The sequence below is a fragment of the Bubalus bubalis genome, chromosome 12 (genome assembly GCF_019923935.1).
Source record: "Bubalus bubalis isolate 160015118507 breed Murrah chromosome 12, NDDB_SH_1, whole genome shotgun sequence".
Classification (NCBI taxonomy): domain Eukaryota; kingdom Metazoa; phylum Chordata; class Mammalia; order Artiodactyla; family Bovidae; genus Bubalus; species Bubalus bubalis.
In genome coordinates this window covers 92,062,307-92,083,592 of record NC_059168.1, presented here as the reverse complement: position 1 = coordinate 92,083,592, position 21,286 = coordinate 92,062,307, and the positions used below count along the sequence as shown (strand labels likewise).

At 61.8% G+C, this 21,286-nt stretch overlaps 1 protein-coding gene across 9 annotated transcripts in view; it reads right to left on the bottom strand.

The window, feature by feature from the left end:
• The window catches only part of LOC102394877 (DAB2 interacting protein), a 212,694-nt gene that overhangs the window by 11,610 nt on the left and 179,798 nt on the right, over positions 1-21,286 (bottom strand). For 8 of the 9 annotated variants that reach the window (XM_044926306.2, XM_044926305.2, XM_044926304.2 and 5 more), the window contains 9 exons: positions 16,597-16,750; positions 14,889-14,987; positions 13,549-14,103; positions 10,520-10,664; positions 10,284-10,428; positions 7,491-7,727; positions 5,765-5,966; positions 3,135-3,313; positions 195-1,101 (listed from right to left, as the gene is read on the bottom strand). In XM_044926306.2, the coding sequence (XP_044782241.1) occupies positions 195-1,101; positions 3,135-3,313; positions 5,765-5,966; positions 7,491-7,727; positions 10,284-10,428; positions 10,520-10,664; positions 13,549-14,103; positions 14,889-14,987; positions 16,597-16,750 (2,623 nt within the window). The remainder of the gene's footprint in view (positions 1-194; positions 1,102-3,134; positions 3,314-5,764; positions 5,967-7,490; positions 7,728-10,283; positions 10,429-10,519; positions 10,665-13,548; positions 14,104-14,888; positions 14,988-16,596; positions 16,751-21,286) is intronic. The other variant, XM_044926303.2, reaches the window with a different exon arrangement.

Below are 21,286 nucleotides of genomic sequence, written 5' to 3'. Positions count from 1 at the left end.
CAGGGGCCACTGTGGGGGTGTCACGGCAAGTAGCTGGTGGGAGGGGGCCGAGTGTGGCATCATTCAGCATGGGATGGCAGCTGGGTGTGGGTGGAGATGACGTGACCGGGAGGAGCAGCACGACATGGGGGGTCAGCCTGCCCCCACCCTGGGGCGGGGGGGTGATGACCTGCTCTCTGCCCGGCAGCACTGACCTGCTTGTGCACGGCGCGAGGCTTCAGCTCAGGGCTGTCGCCCTTGGAGGATGAGGACTGTTGCCGCAGCCGGGCTCCGGGCCCAGCCCAGTCGGGCGAGGCTGAGGCCAGCGTCCCGCTCGACGGCCGTGGGTACTGCAGGGTGCTCAGCAGGGTGGGTGGCGTCCGGCCCCGGGGTGCAGGGGGCGGCGGTGGGGGCGGTGGCGGTGGCTGGTCGATCCTCCGCTGGGGGCCGGCGCTGTTCTGCCGTGGCACCGTGGGCTGCCCGCCCTTCTCGGTCAGTGACACCTGCCGCCGTGCCAGCTCCCCGGGGCGCCGGCCCAGGTCTTCGGGGGCGGCGGCGGCGGCGGCGCTGCTGCTGAAGCTGCCCAGCTTGGCGGCAGCCGCCAGCTCTTCGCTGTTGCTGTGGGAGCTCAGGGAGCTGTGGCCCTCGGAGCCCGAATCGCCGAGGCCGCGGGGAGAGAGCGGCAGGCCAGCCGCCATCTGGTACACGGGATTCTGGAAGGACAGCGGTGCCAGGAGCTGGGGCCGGCCCGGTGTGCCCTCCGACGTGCCCGGTGTGGTGGGCGTCTGGCCTGCCCGCCGCACTGTGGCCAGCCCCGCCAGGCTCACGGGGGCCGCCCGGGCCGGCCACCCGGCCACCAGCTGAGTCGCAGGCACTTGGCCATCAGCGGCGAGGGCGTCAGGGCCCGCTGGGGAGCCCGCCTCCCCATCTAGCACACGGGCGTCTTGGAGGTCCACCATGGACAGACTCTTGCCGCCGTTGGCCATCTGAAGATCGGGCTCGTTGGCTTCCGAGTAACTCGAGCTGCGGGCAGGTGAGGGCTGGACCCCGGAGGACCTTGTGACAAAAAACAAGTCCTTGTTTTCGGGGGTTGGAGACGGTAACCGGGTGAAATCTATCAGACTGCAGGGAGACAAGCACACACAGGGAAAGAAGGGGGAAGAGAAGAACTGTGAATGCGGCCCAGGCGGGTCCCGACCAACTGAGAGCCCTGCCAACCTGCTGCCCGTGGCCTGAGCTGGGGAGGGGGGAGAGGGGAAGGCAGGGGAGGCAGGGAGGGGAGAAGAGAGGAGGGGAGGGGGCGGCAAGAAGGGGAGAGTCCCGGGGCGCAGCTGCGAAACCAAACCACAGCCACCGAGCCTGACAGAAGCCACCACCAAGGCGTGGGGCGGATGGCTGCTCCTACACAGAACCGCTGCACTAGGGGCCCGAGCTCCCAGCACCAGGCCAGGCTGCCTAGCAGCGGCCCTTTCCCTGCTCAGCGCAGCATCTTGGGACAGTAGGTTCTGGGGCCTGGGGTGTTCTGAGTCCCCCTGAGCTAAATCCAAACCCACAGTGCAGTGGCTCTCTGCTACCCGAGGGTCCTGCACCGGGAACGATTACTTCAAAGCCACGGGGGGCTCCCTCTGCCTCTTCCCTCCCGTCCCTAGTCAGGCTGCTCACCAAAGTAGGGGGCCTGTGCTGAGAGAAGCCTCCACCTGCAGCCTCCTACTGCCACCCTTTGTCTGACTGGCAGGCGGGGGCTGGGGCTTCCGGCAAAAAAAAAGGTATCAGAGGAGGATCCTCATGGCGTGACTCAGGCAGGGAGGGCCTGCACCTGCAGCCGTAGGCCACGTCCCTGACCCTCCACCCCAGGCCCCTAGCCTCTCCCTGGCCCCTTCCAGGAAAAGCTGGCTCCTTGGAAGGAGGCACGGAACCAGCGGGGCTTTGGAGGGAAGGATCAGGGGGAGCTGAAAAGGCTCTGAGTGGGCTGGAGGCAGCAGGAACCTGGGGCTTCAATGTGGGCTTAGAAAGGAGGTGGCTTAGCCTGGGATAGAGAGGAAGTCCATCCCAGGGGTGATGGGACAGGACAGGGCAGGTTGTGGCCACTCGAAGCTACGGCACTTGGGGGCTGAGAAGAAGTGGACGGGGGAAGTAGGTGGAGTTGGGAGAAACCCAGACCAGCCTTGGGCCTGGGTTGCCCTTCACATGCCCAGGTCAGCTCTCCTGACCTCTTGACCGAGGCGTGTCCCCACTTGAACTCTTGCTTTGCCTCACTTGGCAGGTTGTAGGGACGGCCCCTCAAGACGCAGAGGGACCCGGGGGGAAGGGGCGTCAAGGTCTCTGCATCTCCGGCCTCCTCCTGGGCCTCCAGTCCCTCACACCACATCCCCAGGTCCTTGATCTCAACGCCCTCGCCTGCTAAAAGCCTGCCGCTACCGTCCCCACTGTCTCAGAGCCAGACAGCACCCAGCTCTGCTGCTCCAGCCTCCGCCTCGTGAGCTGGTCCAAGACGGTCCTGCTGGACGAGGGGAGTATTTGATCCTAAGTACAGGTAGGTAGCTCGCTGTAAACGCTAAGGTCCTTGTCCTGATGTCAACACTCGAGAACATTATGCCTCCCCTTCCATTGTGTATTGACGGGGCACTCGTCCCAGCACTGGGCGTGCAGAGTGGGAGCTGGGCCTCAGCATCCCTCTAGTTTCCCGGGGCTCCCAGCCTCTACACCTCGTGGAGTCACCTGAACTCCTCCTGAAAACACACCCCGGAGCTCTACTTCCGGAGACTCTGGTTCAGGCCCAGGAAATACGAGCTCATACACACACAAAAAAGTGACTGTGACTAGTGCTGATTGGGACCAGTAACTGTTCCTCGACAAAAGACACTGTCTTTCTCCAGGCCTTTGTGCTAGTCCCTCTACCTAAAATGCCTTTTCCACCAATGGAAATGCTACTTTTCCTAAGCTCAAAACTATAGCGCTACCTCCTCCAGGAAGCCTTCCCTGATTTTTCCCAAATAGAATCTTACTCCTTAGGGCCCAAGGAACACCCTGAGTTTCATTCGACTTGTTTCATAAACACCAGTATAGGTTTCCTCCTCCCCAAAGGAGACTGCAGATGGGCTCTGCCCGGTCTGTACCTGTACCCCACCACACCCAGCACACCTGGCGGCTCTTACCCAGAGAGGTCGTTCTCGATTACCATCTTCTGCAGCCCAGCCGAGACGCTGCTGCTGCCGGAGCCAGGTGTAGAGGCCAAGTCGTTGGTGCCTGCAAGCTGCCCACTGCCCGGGGTGCTCAGAGCTGTGTGGACGTCCCTCAGGATTCGAGGCAGAGGCCCCAGCTTGGATACGATGCTCTGCAAAGACACGGCAAAGGGGGCAGGTGTGAGCCAGGGGGCCACCTGGGGAGGCCAAATGCACTGGAGCCACCGTGTTCAAAATCACTAAGCAGCCAGTCAGAGATGCAAGCTCGCCCTCCCCTGCAATCAGATTCAGTGGGTCTGGGGAGGGGTAGGGAGCCCAGAAACGACAAATTACATTTTTATCAGCTCCCTGGATATCTCTGGGATGGGGGCAACGCCCACAGGAAGACACACTAACCTAGTCCAAGCCTTTCACCCTGGTCTGTCCTGCCTCAGGGGCCCACAGAGGATCCTGGAGTTTGCCCCCATCTCCCCAGTGGAGAGGCTTCTGGGGTGGCCCCCTCCCGTGTCACCTACTGCACAGGGTGGGCTGAGGCCCAACCCACTTCAACACCCGAGTCCCCAGGGCGATGGCCCAGGCACAGAGCAGGCACTCCTGCTCACCTGTCAGACAAACAAGTGGCCAGTCAGGCAGAGGGTGGTGCCTGGGCTCGTCTGAAGCCCACTGTCCTGGTTTAGACCAATGGTGGTTAAGCTTCTAGGCCGAGCGGGTGGGGGGTTGGGGGGACTCTGCCTTCATCTGGATTATGTCCCGGCTTCCACCGACGGCTATGCGCAGAAAGCAAGCATGAAAACTCATGTGGTCCACAGAGGGGAGACGTGAGCAGCAAACAGCTCGACTTTAAATCCTGCTGCAACACTGTCAGCTGTGACGGCTGCAAACCACCGTCCATACCTCCCGCCTGGTCCTGCAGGCGTGGGGGATGGTGGCCCCCAGCACAGAGGCTCTGGAAGTGGTGGCAGAGTGGCAGGTGTTGGCAGCTGTGGAGGAAGACAGGGCTCTGAGCCTCATGTCCATTGCTCCCTCCTGGGTCTCTCGGAGCCAAAGGGCAATGGACATAAAGGAGCAAAAATGATTGCAACGGCCATTCATAGTGAAAAGCTGGGACTGATCTGAGTGTCCAGTGAACTGCATGGTGCAGTCACGTGATTGGACAGTCTGTGCCATTAGAAAGGTCACAGTGGTGTGTGGCATGTATGGTTGGGGAAAGATGCCCATGAGAGAAGAGTGAGCAATGCATGCAGCAGTGCACGCTACGTTCTCACTTTAACAGAAAAGGGTAAGAACTGCCTGTGTGGGTACCTAACATGTGCACAGAAGTGCCTAGAAGGCCGCACACCAGAGCGCCCTGAGTGCTCACCCCTAAGGATGGGGCGGGAGCAGGAGGCCTTCCAGCTCTGGTTCAGCAGCAGATACTTTTGTAATCAGTCCTGAATATTCATTGGGAGGACTGATGCATATTAAAAAGCAGAGACATTACTTTGCCAACAAAGGTCCATCTAGTCAAAGCTATGGTTTTTCCAGTTGTCATGTATAGGTGTGAGAGTTGGACCATAAAGAAAGCTGAGTGTTGAAGAGTTGATGCTTTTGAACTGTGGTGTTGGAGAAGACTCTTGAGAGTCCCTTGGACTGCAAGGAGATTCAACCAGTCAATCCTAAAGGAGATCAGTCCTGAATATTCATTGGGAGGACTGATGTTGAAGCTAAAACTCCAATACTTTGGCCACCTGATGTGAAGAACTGACTCACTGAAAAGACCCTGATGCTGGGAAAGACTGAAGGCAGTAGGAGAAGGGGATGACAGAGGATGAGACGGTTGGATGGCATCACCGACTCAATGGATATGAGTTTGAGCAAGCGCTGGGAGTTGGTGAAAGACAGGGAAGCCTGGTGTGCTGCAGTCCATGGGGTCGCCAAGAGTCAGGCACAACTGAGCGACTGAACTGAACTTTTGTAAGATGGGCTCTCAGAGCCCTGGGGGGCAGCAGAGGTTCTGGAAGTGGGTCCTGGCAGTTGCTGCCCAGAACCTGCCCACTGTGCAGGCTGGGCCTGCTGTGGGCAGTGGAACCCAGGCCACAGGCCCTGCAGCAGTGTCTGAGGTATTGAGGGAATGACTGTTTCAACAGATGGTCAAGGGCACTTCTGGAAAGTTTTGCAACTTGCTGCCTGACACATGGAGGCGCAGCATCTCCAGTCCATCATTTTTGTATCAGTGGCCTTAAAATCCAGAGCAAGGACATTTTAGGAGACACAGCTAAATCTGATCATACTTCCCACGGGTAGGGAGCACAGCATGCCTTCACCCATGGATGCCATCCACTCAGAGGCGCAGCCGAGGCCCCAGTACACAGAGTGGGCTCCCCTGGCAGATGTCAGTGCGTGAACGTGGCACTCCCCAGCAAGGATAAGGGCCGAGATCCCTCCTCAGCGCGTGCTGACAGGGCCTGCACTGGATCCCTGGGCTCTGGCGCGCTGGCGGGGCCGCTGATCTCTACCGCACAGGCAAAGCCTCAGGCCTCGTGGTTACTCTGGGAGGAGCAGCCTGCAGCTTCAGTGCCCTAGGGCCCAGCCACCGCCCCATCATGGCCCAAGTGGTCAGGCACCTGCTCCAGCTGGCTGACGGCCTCCCAGAGCAGCGAATGCAGGCTGGAGAGCTCGCGGCCCAGGTCGATGTAGCCCTCGAAGCCAGCCGTGTTGGAGACGGTCTCAGGGTTGGAGATCTCCAGCAGGAAGCGCTGCATGTTGGTCCACTCATGCTCCAGGAACTGGTTCATGAACGACATGTACTCTTCCTTGCTGCCGAACCTGGAGCCAAGCAGATGGGGTGAGCACTCTGGGCCCTACCCGGGAGCCCCCCTACTTCTCGGAGACACCCTCGCCCCCTGGGCTCCCATCCCTCCTCTGTGGCCGCCTTCCACGCCACTTACTCCCCAGCCAGCCAACCCCCACGGATTCAGGGCACTCATGGCTAAGTCTGGAGACCTCCTTCTGGACTTTTCCTTCCAGGATCTGGAATGTTCCATGGCCCTCACTCCACATTTCACTGCCAGTCTCAATCTCCTTCCTCTTTCCCTCCAAATGTCTGTGGCCCCTGATGCACAACTGACTCTCAAGCCACACTTGGCCAGGTCTCTCTGCTAAGCCTTCCGAATGTTCCTCTTCAGGCACCTTCCTTTGTCCTCAGCTTGGCCAAGTCTGGGGTCACCTTCGTCACCCCAAACCCGCACCCTCCTCTGGGGCTCCCCATCCCAAGGAGACCGATCCAGAAGCCTGGCCGTGTTCAACTGCTCCCTCTGCCTCCCCGTCAACTGGCAAGGCCTACTGGCCTCATCTGATCACCCTACAACCTGCAGCCATGGCCTCCTATATCACCATCACCTCTGGTATCATCCCTGACCCAATCCTTCCACTACTCTGCCTTTACCAGGACCATAACTCTGCTCTCCTCCTGGCCTCAGGGCTGCCAGTCTTGTTCCCTCTGCTCCTGGCCCCTCTGCTGCTGGGCTGAACTTGGCAGGACTTGGCACAGGTGAGGGCCACCTTGCTCAAAGCCCTCTGGCAGGTCCTACTGCCCTGCCTGGCCTCCAAGTCCTTGCTGTCCTCTAGGGTGGTCTCCCACCTCTCTCCACCTAGCACGTGACAATTCAGGAACGGCAGAGCGTCTGGTCCCTCCCTGGCCTGCACCTCTGTGTCTTTTCGTCCTGAACTCAGCTGGGAAGCGCATCTCCTAGGAAGCCTCCCTCTCTCCTCTTCCAACAAGCGGATGGCCCTCCTAGGAGGCCACGCCCCTGTCCATCACTGCTCTCCCTGCTGAAGTGTTGGCTCTGGGAGGGTGGGGACCAGCAGTGATTCATGGCCCAGCCCCGCAAAGGCCCGGAGGGGCTCGATCCACACCTCGTGAGAGCCGCTCTCTGAGCCAGCCCATCTGTGTCCACCCACTCACTCTAAGGTACAGCAAGAACACTGAAGTGCTTCACGAACAGACGTCCTTGGCAGCCTTAGACAAGGACAGTCTGGAGCCACCTGGGTGCCCAACCGCAGCAGACGGGTTCAGGAGACATGGGCCCTTCTCCCTTGAAGGCATATTAGTCACTCATTTCAAAAGGAAGCTCGTGAATGTTAAGTATGTGGGAGAATCCTTATGATAAAACGTTCATTCAAAGAAGCAGAAGGAAAAATAATACCCTGCCTTATCACCCTTGAAAACTAAGGAAACGCACCACAGGAGGGGAGCCTGCGGTGCAGAGGAGAGAGGGACGGAGGGAGGCGGGGCCGAGAAGGCAGGGACGGGCTCCAGCCTGCCATCGGGGTGGGGGATGTGGCACTCACTTGGCAAAGTTGGCCAGGTTCTGGGTGACTTTGGCGATGAGGGTGAGTGTGCGGGCGGTGCGGTCGTCGGGGTACTCCTGCAGCAGGTTGAAGAGCGAGGGGGACATGATGGCCGGGCAGAGGAAGCGCAGGAACAGAGAGGCACTGATGAGCCGCTCGCTGATGTCCGGCCGGCCGCGGCTGCTGCACTCTTGCCTCCAAGAGGCAAACACCTCCTTGAGCTCCCGGGGGAAGACGCTGTGTGGGGACAGGTCATGGGGGGGAGTCGGGGAGTTAGTCGTCAGGTCGGGACCAGAGCAGGGAGCTGGTTCTGGGTCTGATGGAACCGAGTTCTGTCCCGCTCCCACCCTGATGGCTACATGACGGCCCAATGCCCAAGTTCTCTGAGCCCACTCCTCCGCCATCCACCATCCGCTGGGCAGGGCCAGGCCACCACAGGCCAGGGATGCCCAGGCCGCAGTTGGTGGGTCTCTCAGAGGGCCTGAGTGAGAGGTGACATCAGCGCTGGGGCCAGGCCCCACGGGGCTTCACCCTTGCCCCACCTGGCAGGCGTGGGGTCTTTTGCAGAGAGAGGGACACGTGGCAGAAACAGAGCACCGCTCCTCGGTTCTTGTCCCCGGCTTTTGAGAGGGACCCCCTCCGCTCCAATAACGTTATAGGATCTGAGGTTCTCAGCAGAGCTGGGTGATCAAGACGAGGGGCGGATCCTAACCACAGGCTAAGAACACAGGTTCTCGCTAACTCGGGTGTGGAGGGAAGCGGAGGCAGCGACCTCCCTAGGCCGACCTGGAGAGGGTGGGCAGGGCTCTCAGCACCTGTCTGGGGGCTGTCTCCGCTGAGCACCTCCACCCTGCCTCAGTGAGGCCCCACCAGGCCAGCCTTTCAGAGGCCTTCCTATCTTTTTCACTCTGGAAGATGGGTGTTCCCTGAACCCAGCCTACACCTGGCTCTCCCACTAGCTCCAGGGTGCTCTGCCCCAGGGCCTGGCCCTCCCCAGGCTGCTGTTTCCTCACTCCTGCAAGGGGAACAAGACCATCCCTGCCGAGTTCACACAGCCATCTATCCGAAGGTGGGGACCCCCAAGGCCTTAAGCTGCTTTGATCAGCTTGAAAAGCTTTTGCCCAACAAGCCCAACAGACTCAGGCAGTGAACGTGGCTGAACAACAAGGACGTGGCTGGAGAGGAAGTGAGGGCAGGTGACCTTGAGCCCCGGCCCCTGAAGCGCCTGGCACAGGACTGGGCAGGGGGCAGGTGCTGAGTGATAACATTTATCAGTGGCCTCGTTCAGAACTGAGAGGGGCCTGCACACATGCCAGAAAGAGGAAATGGAAAACTATTGTCCACGGATATGTTTCCCCGTGTCCCACACCCGGCCCGCCCTGGGTGAAAACACAGCCCAAGGGTGGGAAGTGTGTTCCAGACTTCAAACTCTCTGGTTGTTCCTCCTGGCCTGGTGCCAAGGGTCATTTTCAGCTCAGCCCAAAGGGCCAGGGAGGCCCAGCAAGCACCCTGTGTAACCCTGGGGCAGGGGGACCGGGGCCACCAGCGTAGACCCCGCCGGCTCTGCCCTGACCCAAGGCTGTCGCTCTCCTCGCAGGCCCGCCTCTGCCTGTGCCCGTCCTTCAGGAGCAGCCAGGTCCTTCTGGTGCCCAACCCCACGGTGCTCAAGGCACTCTGATGGGAGCAGAGCTGTGAGGCAGGGTGGCTGCGGGGGTGAGCCGACCGTCTCAGGTGACATAATAAAGGAGGGCCACAAAGGCGAGCTAGACATAGGCCCTCCAACAGGACAGGAAAGAACACGACCAAAGAGAGAAGCAAGCTACAGCCGGAGGTGGGATGGGGGAACGGGGCCAGGAGAGCCACTCGGGTGGGGAAGGGAACATAGGTCCTGAGCTGGAGCAGTGACTGAGGAAAAAGCCTGGGCAGCTCCTCCAGTGTGAAAATAAAGCCACTCCTGGGGGCTGGTAGTATGGTCCCCTGGACAGTCACACAGCTGTCTCTGATGAGGCTGTACTAGCTCAGTGGCCACCATTCACATGTGCCGGGACGTTCATCTTGCATGGAATGGCCCGGGACTGACTGTGGCCCAGTCCTGTAAGAGCAGCCTGCCCTGCACACTTCTGCTCCTCTCCGGGGCCGCCAGGGGCCCCCAGAACTCGGTCCTAGTAAAGGCCAGTCCTGCTCCTCAGTTCTCTATGGTCCCAGCAGGAGGCCCACCCAGTGTCCAGGCCCCACACAGGTGCGTGATGGGGCCACTCCAAGCCTGTGACCTGAGCACCAGCTTCCATGGCCAGGTGAGGCGTCCCAGGTGAAGCCATCCACCCACCCCAGGGGTGCCTGAGCAGAGCCTTGTGCGTCTGGCTTCTTGTCCAGCCGTAGCACCTAGAGTGGTGCCAGGCAGTACCCACTGTCCAGCATGTGTAAGGGACTGCTGGGTCTGAATACTCAACAATGCACATCCTACCTACATACTCTGGAACACTCCAATGTCTGAGCCCAGAAAGGACCAGTCGGACTCAGCAGGGTCAGGAAGAAGGTGCATTCCAATCCCAGGGCACTGACTCTGAAGCTGTGTTACCTGCCCTTTCCCTGTTAAACCTCAGCTCTCTTGTTGGCAATGACAGAGGAGAGCGCCTCACCGAGCTCTCGGGATGGGATGACGCTCACAGGGGCCAGCCCAGCGCCCAGCATGCTCTAGGCACCCAGCCTACACAGAAAGATGGGGGGAGAGGGAGGCATGCGGGGTGGGACCCTGGGCAGTAGAGGCCGAGTGGGCGTGGGGGCAGCACTGACCAGTAGGAGTTGATGATTTTGCAGAAGGCCAGCTCGCAGCACATCTTGAGGTTGCCCTGGTGCTCGGGGAGGTCAGCGGCCGAGCACTTGCTTGGGTCCACTTCACAGTTTTCGTCTGACTCGTACAGCGCTTTGATGAACTCCCCTGTGGCCGAGAGGGCGGGAGGGGGCTGTGAGGACCCAGTGGGCATGCCCCACCCTGACCCTCTTGCCCCGAGTAGGCCTACACCCCATACCTAGTGCATCCTGCAGGTACTTCTGGCCCACCAGCTTGAGGTACTCCTCGATGGCCTTGGTGGCCAGTGTGTTCTCCCGGAAGATGAGGTGCTCGTTGTCCCCACAGCGGTCCACCTCCGACATCATCAGGTCGGTCAGGAAGTCCTGTGGAGCCAGGCGAGGAGAGCAGACCTGAACAGGCCTGGCAGGTAAGGTCCCAGGGGTCCAGACCCATGCTCCCTGGCCAGGAGCCCCTGCTCTGTGAGGCTGTTCCATCGCCAAGCTGCTGGGTCTCACCTGTGGGGGCTTCCGGGGTATGAGAGCAGGGCAGCCTGATGAGGGGACATGGTGACATCTGAGCTGGACCCCGGATCAGTGAGGCAAGAGCCCCCGCATCATGGCCAGACCCGTGGGACTCCAATCTCTGCTTAGCCCTGTCCCGGCCTGGCAGGGTGACCGAAAAGAGCACCCCCATCCCAGGGCTGAGGACAAACAGGCTGCCCTGCCTCCTTGTACAAGCAGCTACGACCGTCCACCCATCACTGTGATGAGGTCTCCCACGCCAGACAGGGGCTCGTTCTGTGCAGCCTCACGGGGAAGGAAGACAAGAGGCAGAGGCAGGCCAGCTGCCCTGGAAGGCAGTGAGCCGGGGCTCAGACGGAGGGAGACAGACCTCGGCTTGGGTGGGAAGGTGGCCTGGCTACAGCACAGCTCCCCGGGCAGACCCAGGAGGGAGCCTGAGCCCACGCCTTCCCTCCTGACTGCGGGGAGGCTTACAGGAACCTGCTGCACCCATCCAGGTGGAAACACCCCCCACCTCGGAGCCTGCGCCTCCTCACGCCCACGGCCAGCCTTGTGACCTGGGGAGGGGAGAGGGCAGGCAGGAGGCAAGAGGCAGGGACCCAGGGGCAATAGGGGCACAGGGCAGGGGCCGGCCAGAGCAGAGGCCGGGTGGCTGGCGTTGTGCCAGGGCTACTGATGCTCCAGAAATGCCTCACCCAACGCGCCCAACTTCAGGGCCCTCTGAAATCACAAGTGTGCCTTGAAATACAGAACTGAACTCTGGGCCCTGGAGACCTGGTTGGCCAACGGAGAAATAGGAGGGCCAGGGTGGGAGAGTGGCAGTTGGTCTCCCCGGAGACCACATAGCCTGAGGACCCTTCCTGACCACTGGTGACCTCTAGGGCCTCCTTCTCTGAACACGGAACAGCAGATGTCAGTACTGCGTGTGCTGCTCTGCTCATGCCCACGGGCCCTTCTGAGCTCCTGGGTGCTCAGGTGCAAGGCCCAGGCGGGGGTGAGGAGGGGCTCTCCTTAGAGCCAGAACCTGGCTGGGGTGGGGCAGGGGCAGGAAACAGGCACAGAACAGGAAACTGACCTGTCCAAGGCCACACAGCTACGGGGACCAAATCTGGCCTGAGTGTCTTGTTATGAAGGTCCCATTTCTCCTACTGCACTGAGTTGGGGGCGGGGGGCAGTGGGGGGAGATGACAGGGGGCAAAGCATGCCCAAGGTCCTCTTTCGGGACTCGGAGCCCTTGGCACGTGCTCCAGAGAAAGGCATCTCACCCCTTAGCTCCCCAGGGGCTCAGAGCTCAGATGCATATCACCCCAGCAGCCTGAGTTGCTCCCCCCACCCAACAGAAGGTCCGCTGAAGAGCTAGAGCCCCGGCTTCCGTCTCCTTCCACAATGAGCACCCTGATTTCTCCTGTCTCAGCTATGAGCCTGAGAGCAAAGGTTCCTTCAGATCAGAGTCAGCCTCCCAGGCCGGCCCAGCCCTCAGGGGGCTGCTTACTGAAAGGACAGACCTAGAGGCAGAAAGGAGGCCGCTGGAGCCTCTGCTGCCTCCCTTGGTCTCCCTCTCCAGGGGAGGAGGCGGTCCAACCACAGAGGAACGGAGTGCCCCATGCCCACGGAGAAGTACCTCTCCTGGTCCCCCACCACGAGCCCAACGGGCAGGGGCTCTGAAGGGCCCAAATGAGGCCAGGGCCTTCTGATCAGGCAGAGAGAGAGAATAAGAGCACTGATGGACGGCGCACCCTGGCCTCTGCCTGGGGGCTGAGGCCTGACCCCCAAACTGTGTCTCCCCCGAAGCCCAGGCTGAGGGCTCGGGACCCTGACCAGGGAGGGCAGTCCCTCACCCCCACCACAGGCCACAAGTCATGCCACGTCTGGAGGGCAGAGGCTCGCCCCCCCAGGGCAGGCACCCAAGGCCTTCTGCAGCGTAGATGGACCCCACGTTCAGCCTTTCTCCACACACACCCTTTGAGCAGCTCCCCCAAGGCCCCCCAAGGCAGGGGGCAGGGTGGAACCATGTTCTGCTGGGCTGGGCAGGTAGGCATGCGGAGCCTTCCAGAAGGAGCCGACCTGTCTGCAAAGACCAGTGAGTATGTGGGGCTGGGCGTGGCCTGGCAGGGCGGCAGGCGGCAGGCGGTGGGGAGGACAGCAGGGGCCCTCCAGCCCTGGAGCAGGGCCTGCTGGAGGGCTCGGGCAAGCTCTGCCCCAGGGGCTCCAGAGCTGGGGCGGCTGCCCACCAAACAGACAGCTGCAATGGTGACTGTGTGCCCCGTGTGCATGCACTGGGAGTTGGGAGGGGAGTCTGGGGCTCAGACAGCGGCTGCACCCTGGCCGTCACCTGCTGCGATGTGTGATAACTCAACACACCAGACGTGTGTGTCTGGGTCGCTGGGACCCATGTGCTGGCAGAGGTGGGCCTTGTGGCCTGCTCCCCTGGAGCCTCAGGGAGGGGCTGGCCTCTGGGACAGTGGGGAGGCCCTAAACCCACTTCCTCGCTGCAAGCTGTGTTGCAGACCACGGGCTCCATACCTGCCTCTGAGATCAGCTCCAACCACGGAGCGGGTGCACAAAGCCCCCCACCCTTCAGGATGCAGCTCCAGATTGAGGGGGGCCACCTAGCTATGACTGGTGCCTCCAGCAGAGCTGAAATTCATGACGTGGACGCGGGGACCGACAGGTCATCTGGTGCCTGTCCCCCAGCCTCCATGGGGCCCACAGGAGGCAGCGTCCCACCCGAGGCCTGGGCACCTACCTTCACCTTGCCCGTGCTCTGCAGGATGTGCACCAAGGCCGATGCCATCTCCTCCTTGGTCTTGGCGCTGAGGATGGGCTCGAGGGCAGCGCAGAGCCCCAGGTAGTGGTTGGTGATGTGCTCGGCGAACTCCTTGTACATCTCCATGGGCAGGATGGTGATGGTCTGGTAGCGCGCCTTGATGCGGATCATGGGCCCGGGGCCCTTGCCGCCCTTGGGGTTGGGCGTCACAACCGGGTACCACTTCTCCACGAACTGCCGGCCGGCCACGGAGGCGGCGGGCAGGCTCACCAGGCCCAGGTAGCTGCTGCGCTCCTTCTTCTTCTTCTTGTCAGTCTCGCGGTACAGGTGGACGGTGACCATGCGCAGGGGCGGCAGGTTGTGGAACTCGAAGTGCTCGCCCCAGAAGACGTTGTCGGTCTTGAGCTTGCCCGTGGTGCGCGCGTACAGCACGTCGTCCAGACACAGCTCACACAGGTACTTCTTCTTGGCCGGCAGGTCCTTGGCCTCGATCACCCACAGCTTCAGAATGTGCTCCACACGCCGGCTGTTGTCCTACACACGCATGGGCGGGGAGAGGGCGCAGTTACCAGGAGCCTGGCACCTGGCCCCCTGCCCAGCCTGGAGCCGGGAAGAGCACTCAGAACTGCTCAGGGCCAGCTCTGGAGTCTGAAGGACGTGGGGCCGGATCTCTGCTCTGCCTCATACACTAGCTCAGTGACCTTGGGCAAGCAACCGTCTATGATCATCGAAGCCTTAAGCGCCTCTGTCATGCAAGGCCACAAGCTGAGAGCAAGTCGAGAGGCCAGCGCGATGCCTGGCACGTGGCGGCCGTTGACTGGCTCTTGGGAAGCTTGCTGGTCCACAGAGTCACATGGAGACAAGTACTGCTGAGGTCCTTCCTCAGTGATGGCACGGTGACCAGGACTCAGCTCCAGGCCGAGTCGGCCAAAAGCAGTGATGACAGCTGGGGAGAGGCCTGGGGGCAGTGGGAACGCTGGGCAGTGGGTGCCAGCCTGGGCCGGCAGTGCTTGCCTGGAGGAGGGGACTGGTGGCTAAGCTAGACTTGGAGGGCTAGGCAGGCACTGGCCGTGGGGGGGAAGGGGGCAGACAGGACACCGGCATCCAAAAGGCCGACCCTGGGTTCTCTGGCCTGGCCTCCCCAGTGTGCAGCTCAGCCTCTTTCTGAGCCCAGCACTATGGCCCACGCCGGCCCCAACCACACCCCAGTCCCAGCCCCCTCCAGAGCCCCCGCCCTCTGCTCTCTCGAGTCGGAGCCTGTGCTCTGCTCGGGGTGCAGCCTCCGCCCCGCGCTCTGGGGGCTGGGGACACAGGCCCACCTTGTTGGGATGCACGGCTCGCCGCAGGTTCTCCATCCACTTATCCCGCTCAGCTGCTGACCGGCAGGAGAAGCACTTGCTTCCTGAGGACGTCGTCACCTGCAGGGGCGGCACAGTGTCACGGGGAGGGGGAGGCACAATGGAGGACCCCCGGGGCTGGGGTGGGAGGAGGGACCCCGGCTGCCAGGTCTGACAGCACCAGAGCCTCAGGGAGGAGGCAGGACGAGATGCACGGTGCCCCCTGGATTTTACGTTTGCAGGTGGTGCCCCGAGGCCTGTGGTCCCAGAGCAGGATGGCGACAGGACAGTGTCCAGCCCCGTGCCAGCTGGCGCCTGAGCCCTGCCTCGGGGCCCTCTGTCCTCAGGAAAGCATCTCTCTGCGTCCACCCTCATTCTCCTGGAGATGGTGGAGACAGAAGGCACAGCTTCTGCATGAATCAGAGGACACTGAGGTCTCCCTCTATCGCTGGAGCCACAGGCACCCCGGAGACAGCCCTGGGTCAGCCTGAGGGTCGCCTCGTCCTCAGCTGACACCTGCTGACGATGCTTCTCTTGCTGAATGTGACGGCGGTGGGGGTCACAAAGGGCTAACCTATTTGAGGCCGGACTAGAAAACCGAGAATGGTCTCTCTGGGTGTGCTGGGCCCTGGGGTCTGTCCTGGAACCCTTACCCTCCCCGCCCTGTCTGGCTTGCTCATCCTCCAATCTTCTCTGGGAGAGGAAGCCCAGCCCAAGCTGCTTCTACTCTGTCCCGCTGTCCCCTGCACCTTGCTGAGGGCCCTATCCAGCCATTCACGGGCCATACAAGCCACAGCATCCCCTGCTGTGCACAAGTGGGTAAACAGCATCAGGCGCCCCCCCACCCCAGACAGAGAAGTCAGATCCCAGAAGGATTCCAGTGCGGCCAGGAGTCCTGAACCAGAAATAGCACCCAAGGGGGCACAGGGCTGGGGCAAGGTGCCAGGTACCACCCCAGTCTCCCCTGGAGCTGGGGGCGCCAGGAGGTTGCCACAGCAGTTCCATGCTCATGCCTCTATCGGAAAGCTCCCCTAATTATGCAAGATCGTCGGGGGTGGGATGCTTCCCAGAGACAGAGGTGGGAAGAGAAAACGAATAATTAGAGAAGCAATTAGGAACTCCCAGGAACACCTGCGACATTAGTTACCCGGGTCCTGACTTGGCCTCGTGAGCTCTGACATCTCTGGGCCAGATTCCCCGTCTACAGGAGGCACTGGACAGGGATCCCCAGGGAACAGCCTGGCTGGGCCGGGTGGCACCCCCTCTGCCCTCACACCTGGGGTCACAGAATGGCGGCGCAGGAAAGATCCTGGCTCTCATCATGCAGAGGACAGAGAAGGGGGTGCTCTCTCCATGGCCCCACACCACACTGGGGGTGTTTCACAGAGAGGTGAGCAGGCTTGAGCCATTCCACATACGCCTTGGACGTCCCTTCCACCCACTCAGGACTCCTGCACATCCCCGCATGGGGGACAGTGCTGGTCAGTCTCCAAGGAGAACACAGGGCAGGAAGGAAGCCCCCATCTCCCAGCTCCACTTGGTCTCTTGGGAGTCCAAAAGCACTGACAGTTTCTGGCCACTGCCCCCAAAGAGTGGAGGCCACAGGACCCTCCAGGAGGGCGGCTGACGGAGACCTGGCCTCCTGCGGGAGGACACCTGGGCCTGCCCCACCCCGCCGCCCCGGACCCACCTCGAAGCAATAGTCCTGGCCCAGGATGCTGCTGTGCACGGGCTTGATGACCACCTCCTCCTCCATGCTGAGGTCCAGCGCCTCCACCGCGCTGCTGGGGCTGAGCAGGGACTCGTGGGAGCGAGACTCTTTCAGCCTGGGCATCAGATGAGACCTGAGGGCGGGCAGCAGGGGTGTCAGGTCAGCCTGCCCTGTCCCCTCCCTTCCCCTCTTCTCCGAGGAGGCCTGCCCAGAACCCCCTGCAGAGGCCATCACACCCCTCAACACCCATAGTCCTTTCTGTCTTAAGGAGATTCGGGGGTGTGTGTGGGGGTGATGGTGGTGCTGGAGTCAGAGACCCGCAGGGAAGAGCAGACCTGACCCAGGCAGCCTTCCAGGGTTGGGTGCCTTCCCCACCCCCCTGGTCCCCTTGCAAGACAGAAGCAATCGCCCTGTCCCAACATTTCTCCAGGCCACCACTGTTTACGGAGCCCTTTCGCACACACCAGCACACCCACCCACCGGCCCCAGGCGAGGCAGGCGTGCCATGGGACTCTGTGTTCCCTCCTCACGCCCGAGGACCATGAGGCTCAAAATGGAAGGGATGGAGCCATCTCTGCAGTGCTGAGAGGCACTCAGTGAGCGCTAAGAGGCAGACAGGGTACACGCACTGGGGCTCGGGGGCCAGGCCAGGGTCAGGGGGCCCAGCACAGATGGGCCCTGACAGACTGGCCGTGGACCTGGGTCCACTGCCACCTGCTGTGTGGCCCTGAGCAAGTCATTTCCCTGAGCCTCGGTTTCCCCTTTCCACGGAAAGCACCTCAGATGGCACCTGGTGCTTGATGGAAGTCCACCCAGAGAGGCAAAGCTCCCTTTCTACAGTCAACAGGACACAGCAGGCAAGACACCAGGGCCCCTCTCCCACAGCCGGGGCACAGGAAAAGCCAGAGCACCAACCAGGCCTGCTAAGACCACCCCAGGGCAGAGGCTGGGCAGGCCACGGCCCTATGCAGGTCCAAACGCTGCGCTTAGCTCACCTAGACCTCCCCAACTCCAACACCCTCCAGCCATTCAGCTCCTGGCCTCCAAGGGTTAAGCCACCACCTCTCCCTGCCTCGCCAAAAAAGACCCTCCCTCACTCAGGTCAGTGAGGCGTGGCAGGACCACCACACATCTCCCCTCAGGGCACACACCCTGGAACCCATTTCCACAAGCACCTGCAGTAAGAGGAGCTGAGGCCCCTAAGTGTGGACCCAGGAGTTCAGAGATGAGCTAGACTGGCCCTACCTAGAGGGCCTCACAGGCTGACTGACAGAGGCCACCCTCCAGCCCCAACAATCTGCATCTCCCGTGGCAACGGTCCTCTTGTAGGCGCGGCATGGGAGTCAGAGCTAGAAATGGGATCTCAGCTCTTGTGGACCCCACAGCCACACCAAGAGAACCAGTCAGACTCCCCCTAAGTGCTCCCCCATGCCCAGTAGGAAGCAGGCAAAGGGCGGGGCTCCGGTTGGTCACTGGTTGGACTTCTGAAGGCTCCCAGGTGAATGGACCAGAGGGAAGCTGTGAGACAGGCTTAAAGCCGATTGGAACCCACCCAAACCTCCCCAGGACCCAGTCGAGAACTAAGGCCAATGGCACGCACAGCTGTGGTGCCCCTGCACCTCCAGTGCCCTCTCTGGGAGGCAGCACTGCGTACACGCAGACATACACACACACACACACACACACACTGCCACGCCACGCCACTCCACACGAGGCGCTGACAGCCTTCTTACCGTGACGAGCCCCCCAGGTTCTGCTCGAGTGGCCCAACCTCCTTTCTCCTCCCAGAGCTGACCAGTGCCGTGGGTGGAGCTGCCGTCCACTGAGCTGAGATTCCACCCTGGGCCTCCCTCATGGAATGTGGCTCCATACCTCAGTGCAAGGGACGCCCTGCCTCAGACGCCACGGAAATCACCCAGCCTCCGATGGGCCGGGACTCAAGCCCCCATACTAGCTGTCTGGGGCTGAAGACCCAGCCCATTGACCAAGATCTGGCTGCTATCTGGCCCAGCCCGGAAATCCCTGCCAGGTCCAGGTAAGATGCTGGGAGCGGAGCGGGTGGAGCACAGACCCAGGAAGTACGGGGAGGAGCTGGCAGGCTGGGGCCGCCTCCTGCCTGGGGCACCTGAACCAGCCAGCTGGGGAAAGGCAAGGGAGACCCGTTCTATGGACTGGGCCTGCCCAGGGAGACCCCGGTGGTGATGGTGGGGGAGTGTCCTGGTTCTACAGCCCCAGGAGGCCTGGCACACCCAGGGCAGACCCCAAAGCAGCCAGAGCCTCCTAGAGCCTGTGGCTGCAGACCCCTTCTCCTCCTTCCCCACCATCCTGCTCCACAAACATGCCCCGGCTGGCCCGGGCCTCACTGGGAAGGTTCCTGATGGCACAGAGGTGCTGTGGGAAGCTCGCGGCTGAGGCATCCTGGGCTAGCCCTGACCCTCCCCACCTCCCAGGGAGTTTCTCAGTGGCAGGACCTGGAGCAGGGGCCCCACCCCGCCCCTGAAGCCCAAGCTGACCAGGAGGAGGAGGAGGAGGAGGAGGAGGAGGAGGAGGAGGAGGAGGGGTGGGGCGGGGCCCCGGGAGGCCCAGTGGCCACTACTAGGTCTCCCAGGTGCTTCTGGGACAGAAGTCAAGGGCTGGGCTCTGACCACTGCCCCATAATTGGGAGGCCCAGTGGGCCTGTGCTCTCTGACTCACATGCAGACGCTTAGTCTTCCCTCTTACCTGCAGCCTACCTGCCCCCAAGCTCCCCACAAGGCTCGTGGGGGAAAGGGGCACCTATCTGTCAGGCCCTGACATGCAGCTCTAGGCCCAGAGGGGAGCCGGTCTGTTGTGCTCCTGAAGGGTGGGACCTCCTGGCAGAAGGAGTCTGTCCATGGAAGTGACTGATAAGATGACTGACTGGGACTCAGGGAGGGGAAAAGGTCACGTGGACACTTCCTGGACCCAGGAGGCCCACCTCACAGCCTAAGAACCACCTCTTCCAGGAAGCTGGCCAGCTCTGTTCCAGGCCCACAGCACAGCACCTAACAATCCACTCAAGGACTCCAGCCCCATCCATCACCAGGGCAGGCTTCGACCCAGCCCGCCTCTGCTCTGGCCAGCATTGTTGAGCACTTCCTTTCTCACCTCCAGCCCCTGCCTTGTCCCAGGCTGGGCCCGAAGCCCATCCCGGGAGGGAGGGAGGGCACAGGCCATCACAGGCTCCCAGACTCCATGGGGGCAGTGAGTGGGCACAATGTTCCTTCCCAGGAAGCTTGGTAAGGCGATGAGACGGTGCCCCGCTCCTTCCCTGCTCGTGGGTGCTCACCTCCTCTAGGTCAGGGCACTCTGCTGATCACATTCCACGGCACACAACTCTGCCAGGAACACTCATCTGCCCATTTCACAGAAGGTAAGATGGGCTCGGGGAGTGGCAGTCCCTGCATCTGCCCAAGGCTCCTGCGGGCAGGGGGGCCGGTTGGTCTGGGAGCCCTGCCCACGGCTGTCCTGCGTGGTCTGGGGGCCTGGGCTTGGAGGCTATCGTATGCTAGGCCCCCACCCAGGTCGGGCCCTTCCCTGCTGCCCTGAGGCGGGGGTGGGAGAGAAGGTGGCCCAGCACACCCACGCATGGCCGCCCCCAGGGACCTCCCGTGGGCTCTGGGGACCAGAGTCTCGTCCTTGGTGAGATGGCACCGAAGAGGGCAAAGGCCTTCGCAGGGGGCTCTGCCCGTGCAGGTTAGTCCCACAGCCCAGGTTTGGGCTACTTTTCACCCAACCCTGCCAGGGACGCCGCATGACTGCAGTGTGTCAGAGAGGCCACAGAACTGGGTCTCACCGCCAGGCTGTGGGCTCCGCTTGCCTGGCCCTCCTCCCCGGGCCTGGCCTGCCCTGGGCCGTGCCCGCAGGCGGCACCACACACAGTGCTTGGCTGAATCCTCACAGACTGAGGGGTGGACACCAACCTGACCCTGGAGCGGCCTCCTCCAAGAAAGCAGGTGACCTGCCCAGGGTCTCAGCTCCGTCCTGGTGTCACTTCGCACCCCAGCAACCCCCACCCCCAGGGACCCTTTTCCTTATCTGAAACAGAAAGGACTCTCTGTCTCAAATGGAAATAAATGGTAACAAGCACAGAGGATGGTCTGCAGGGAGAGGCACTCCCCAAGCATTGGAGTCATGAAGACAGGGTTTCCCATCAAGGCCATATAAGCTCAGCTGCAGCCCTGCTGGCCAAGGTCCACCTCACCCAGGGCTCCTCTCCCCCGGGAGTCATGGTTTCCTCAGGCAGGCCTCCTTGGCACCCAGCAAAACCTTCAACACCCAGCAAAAGCACCTCTTCTTCCAGGCAGCTTTCCCAGACTCCCTGGGCAGAGATGGACCCCGAACCCTGACATTTATCAGGCTGTGCTGGAAGACCCGTGGCAGAGCAGTCTCCTCACCAGGCAGGAGGCTCCTTGTTGGGAGGGCAGCATCTGGAGCAGGGCTAAGATTCAGGGCCCCAGAGTTCCAGGACCAAGGCCTCGAGGTCAGGTGAGTTGTGGAGAGGGAAGGAGGGCGGCTGGGATAGAGAAGAATCCTCCCTCAGCCCTCAGACGCTGGTGAGCAGGAGAAGGGACCAAACGACCCAAGCGTTGGTCTCGGGCAGCCGCACACCGAGACTGTCCCAGACCCAGCTGATCTCTGGACCCTCAAC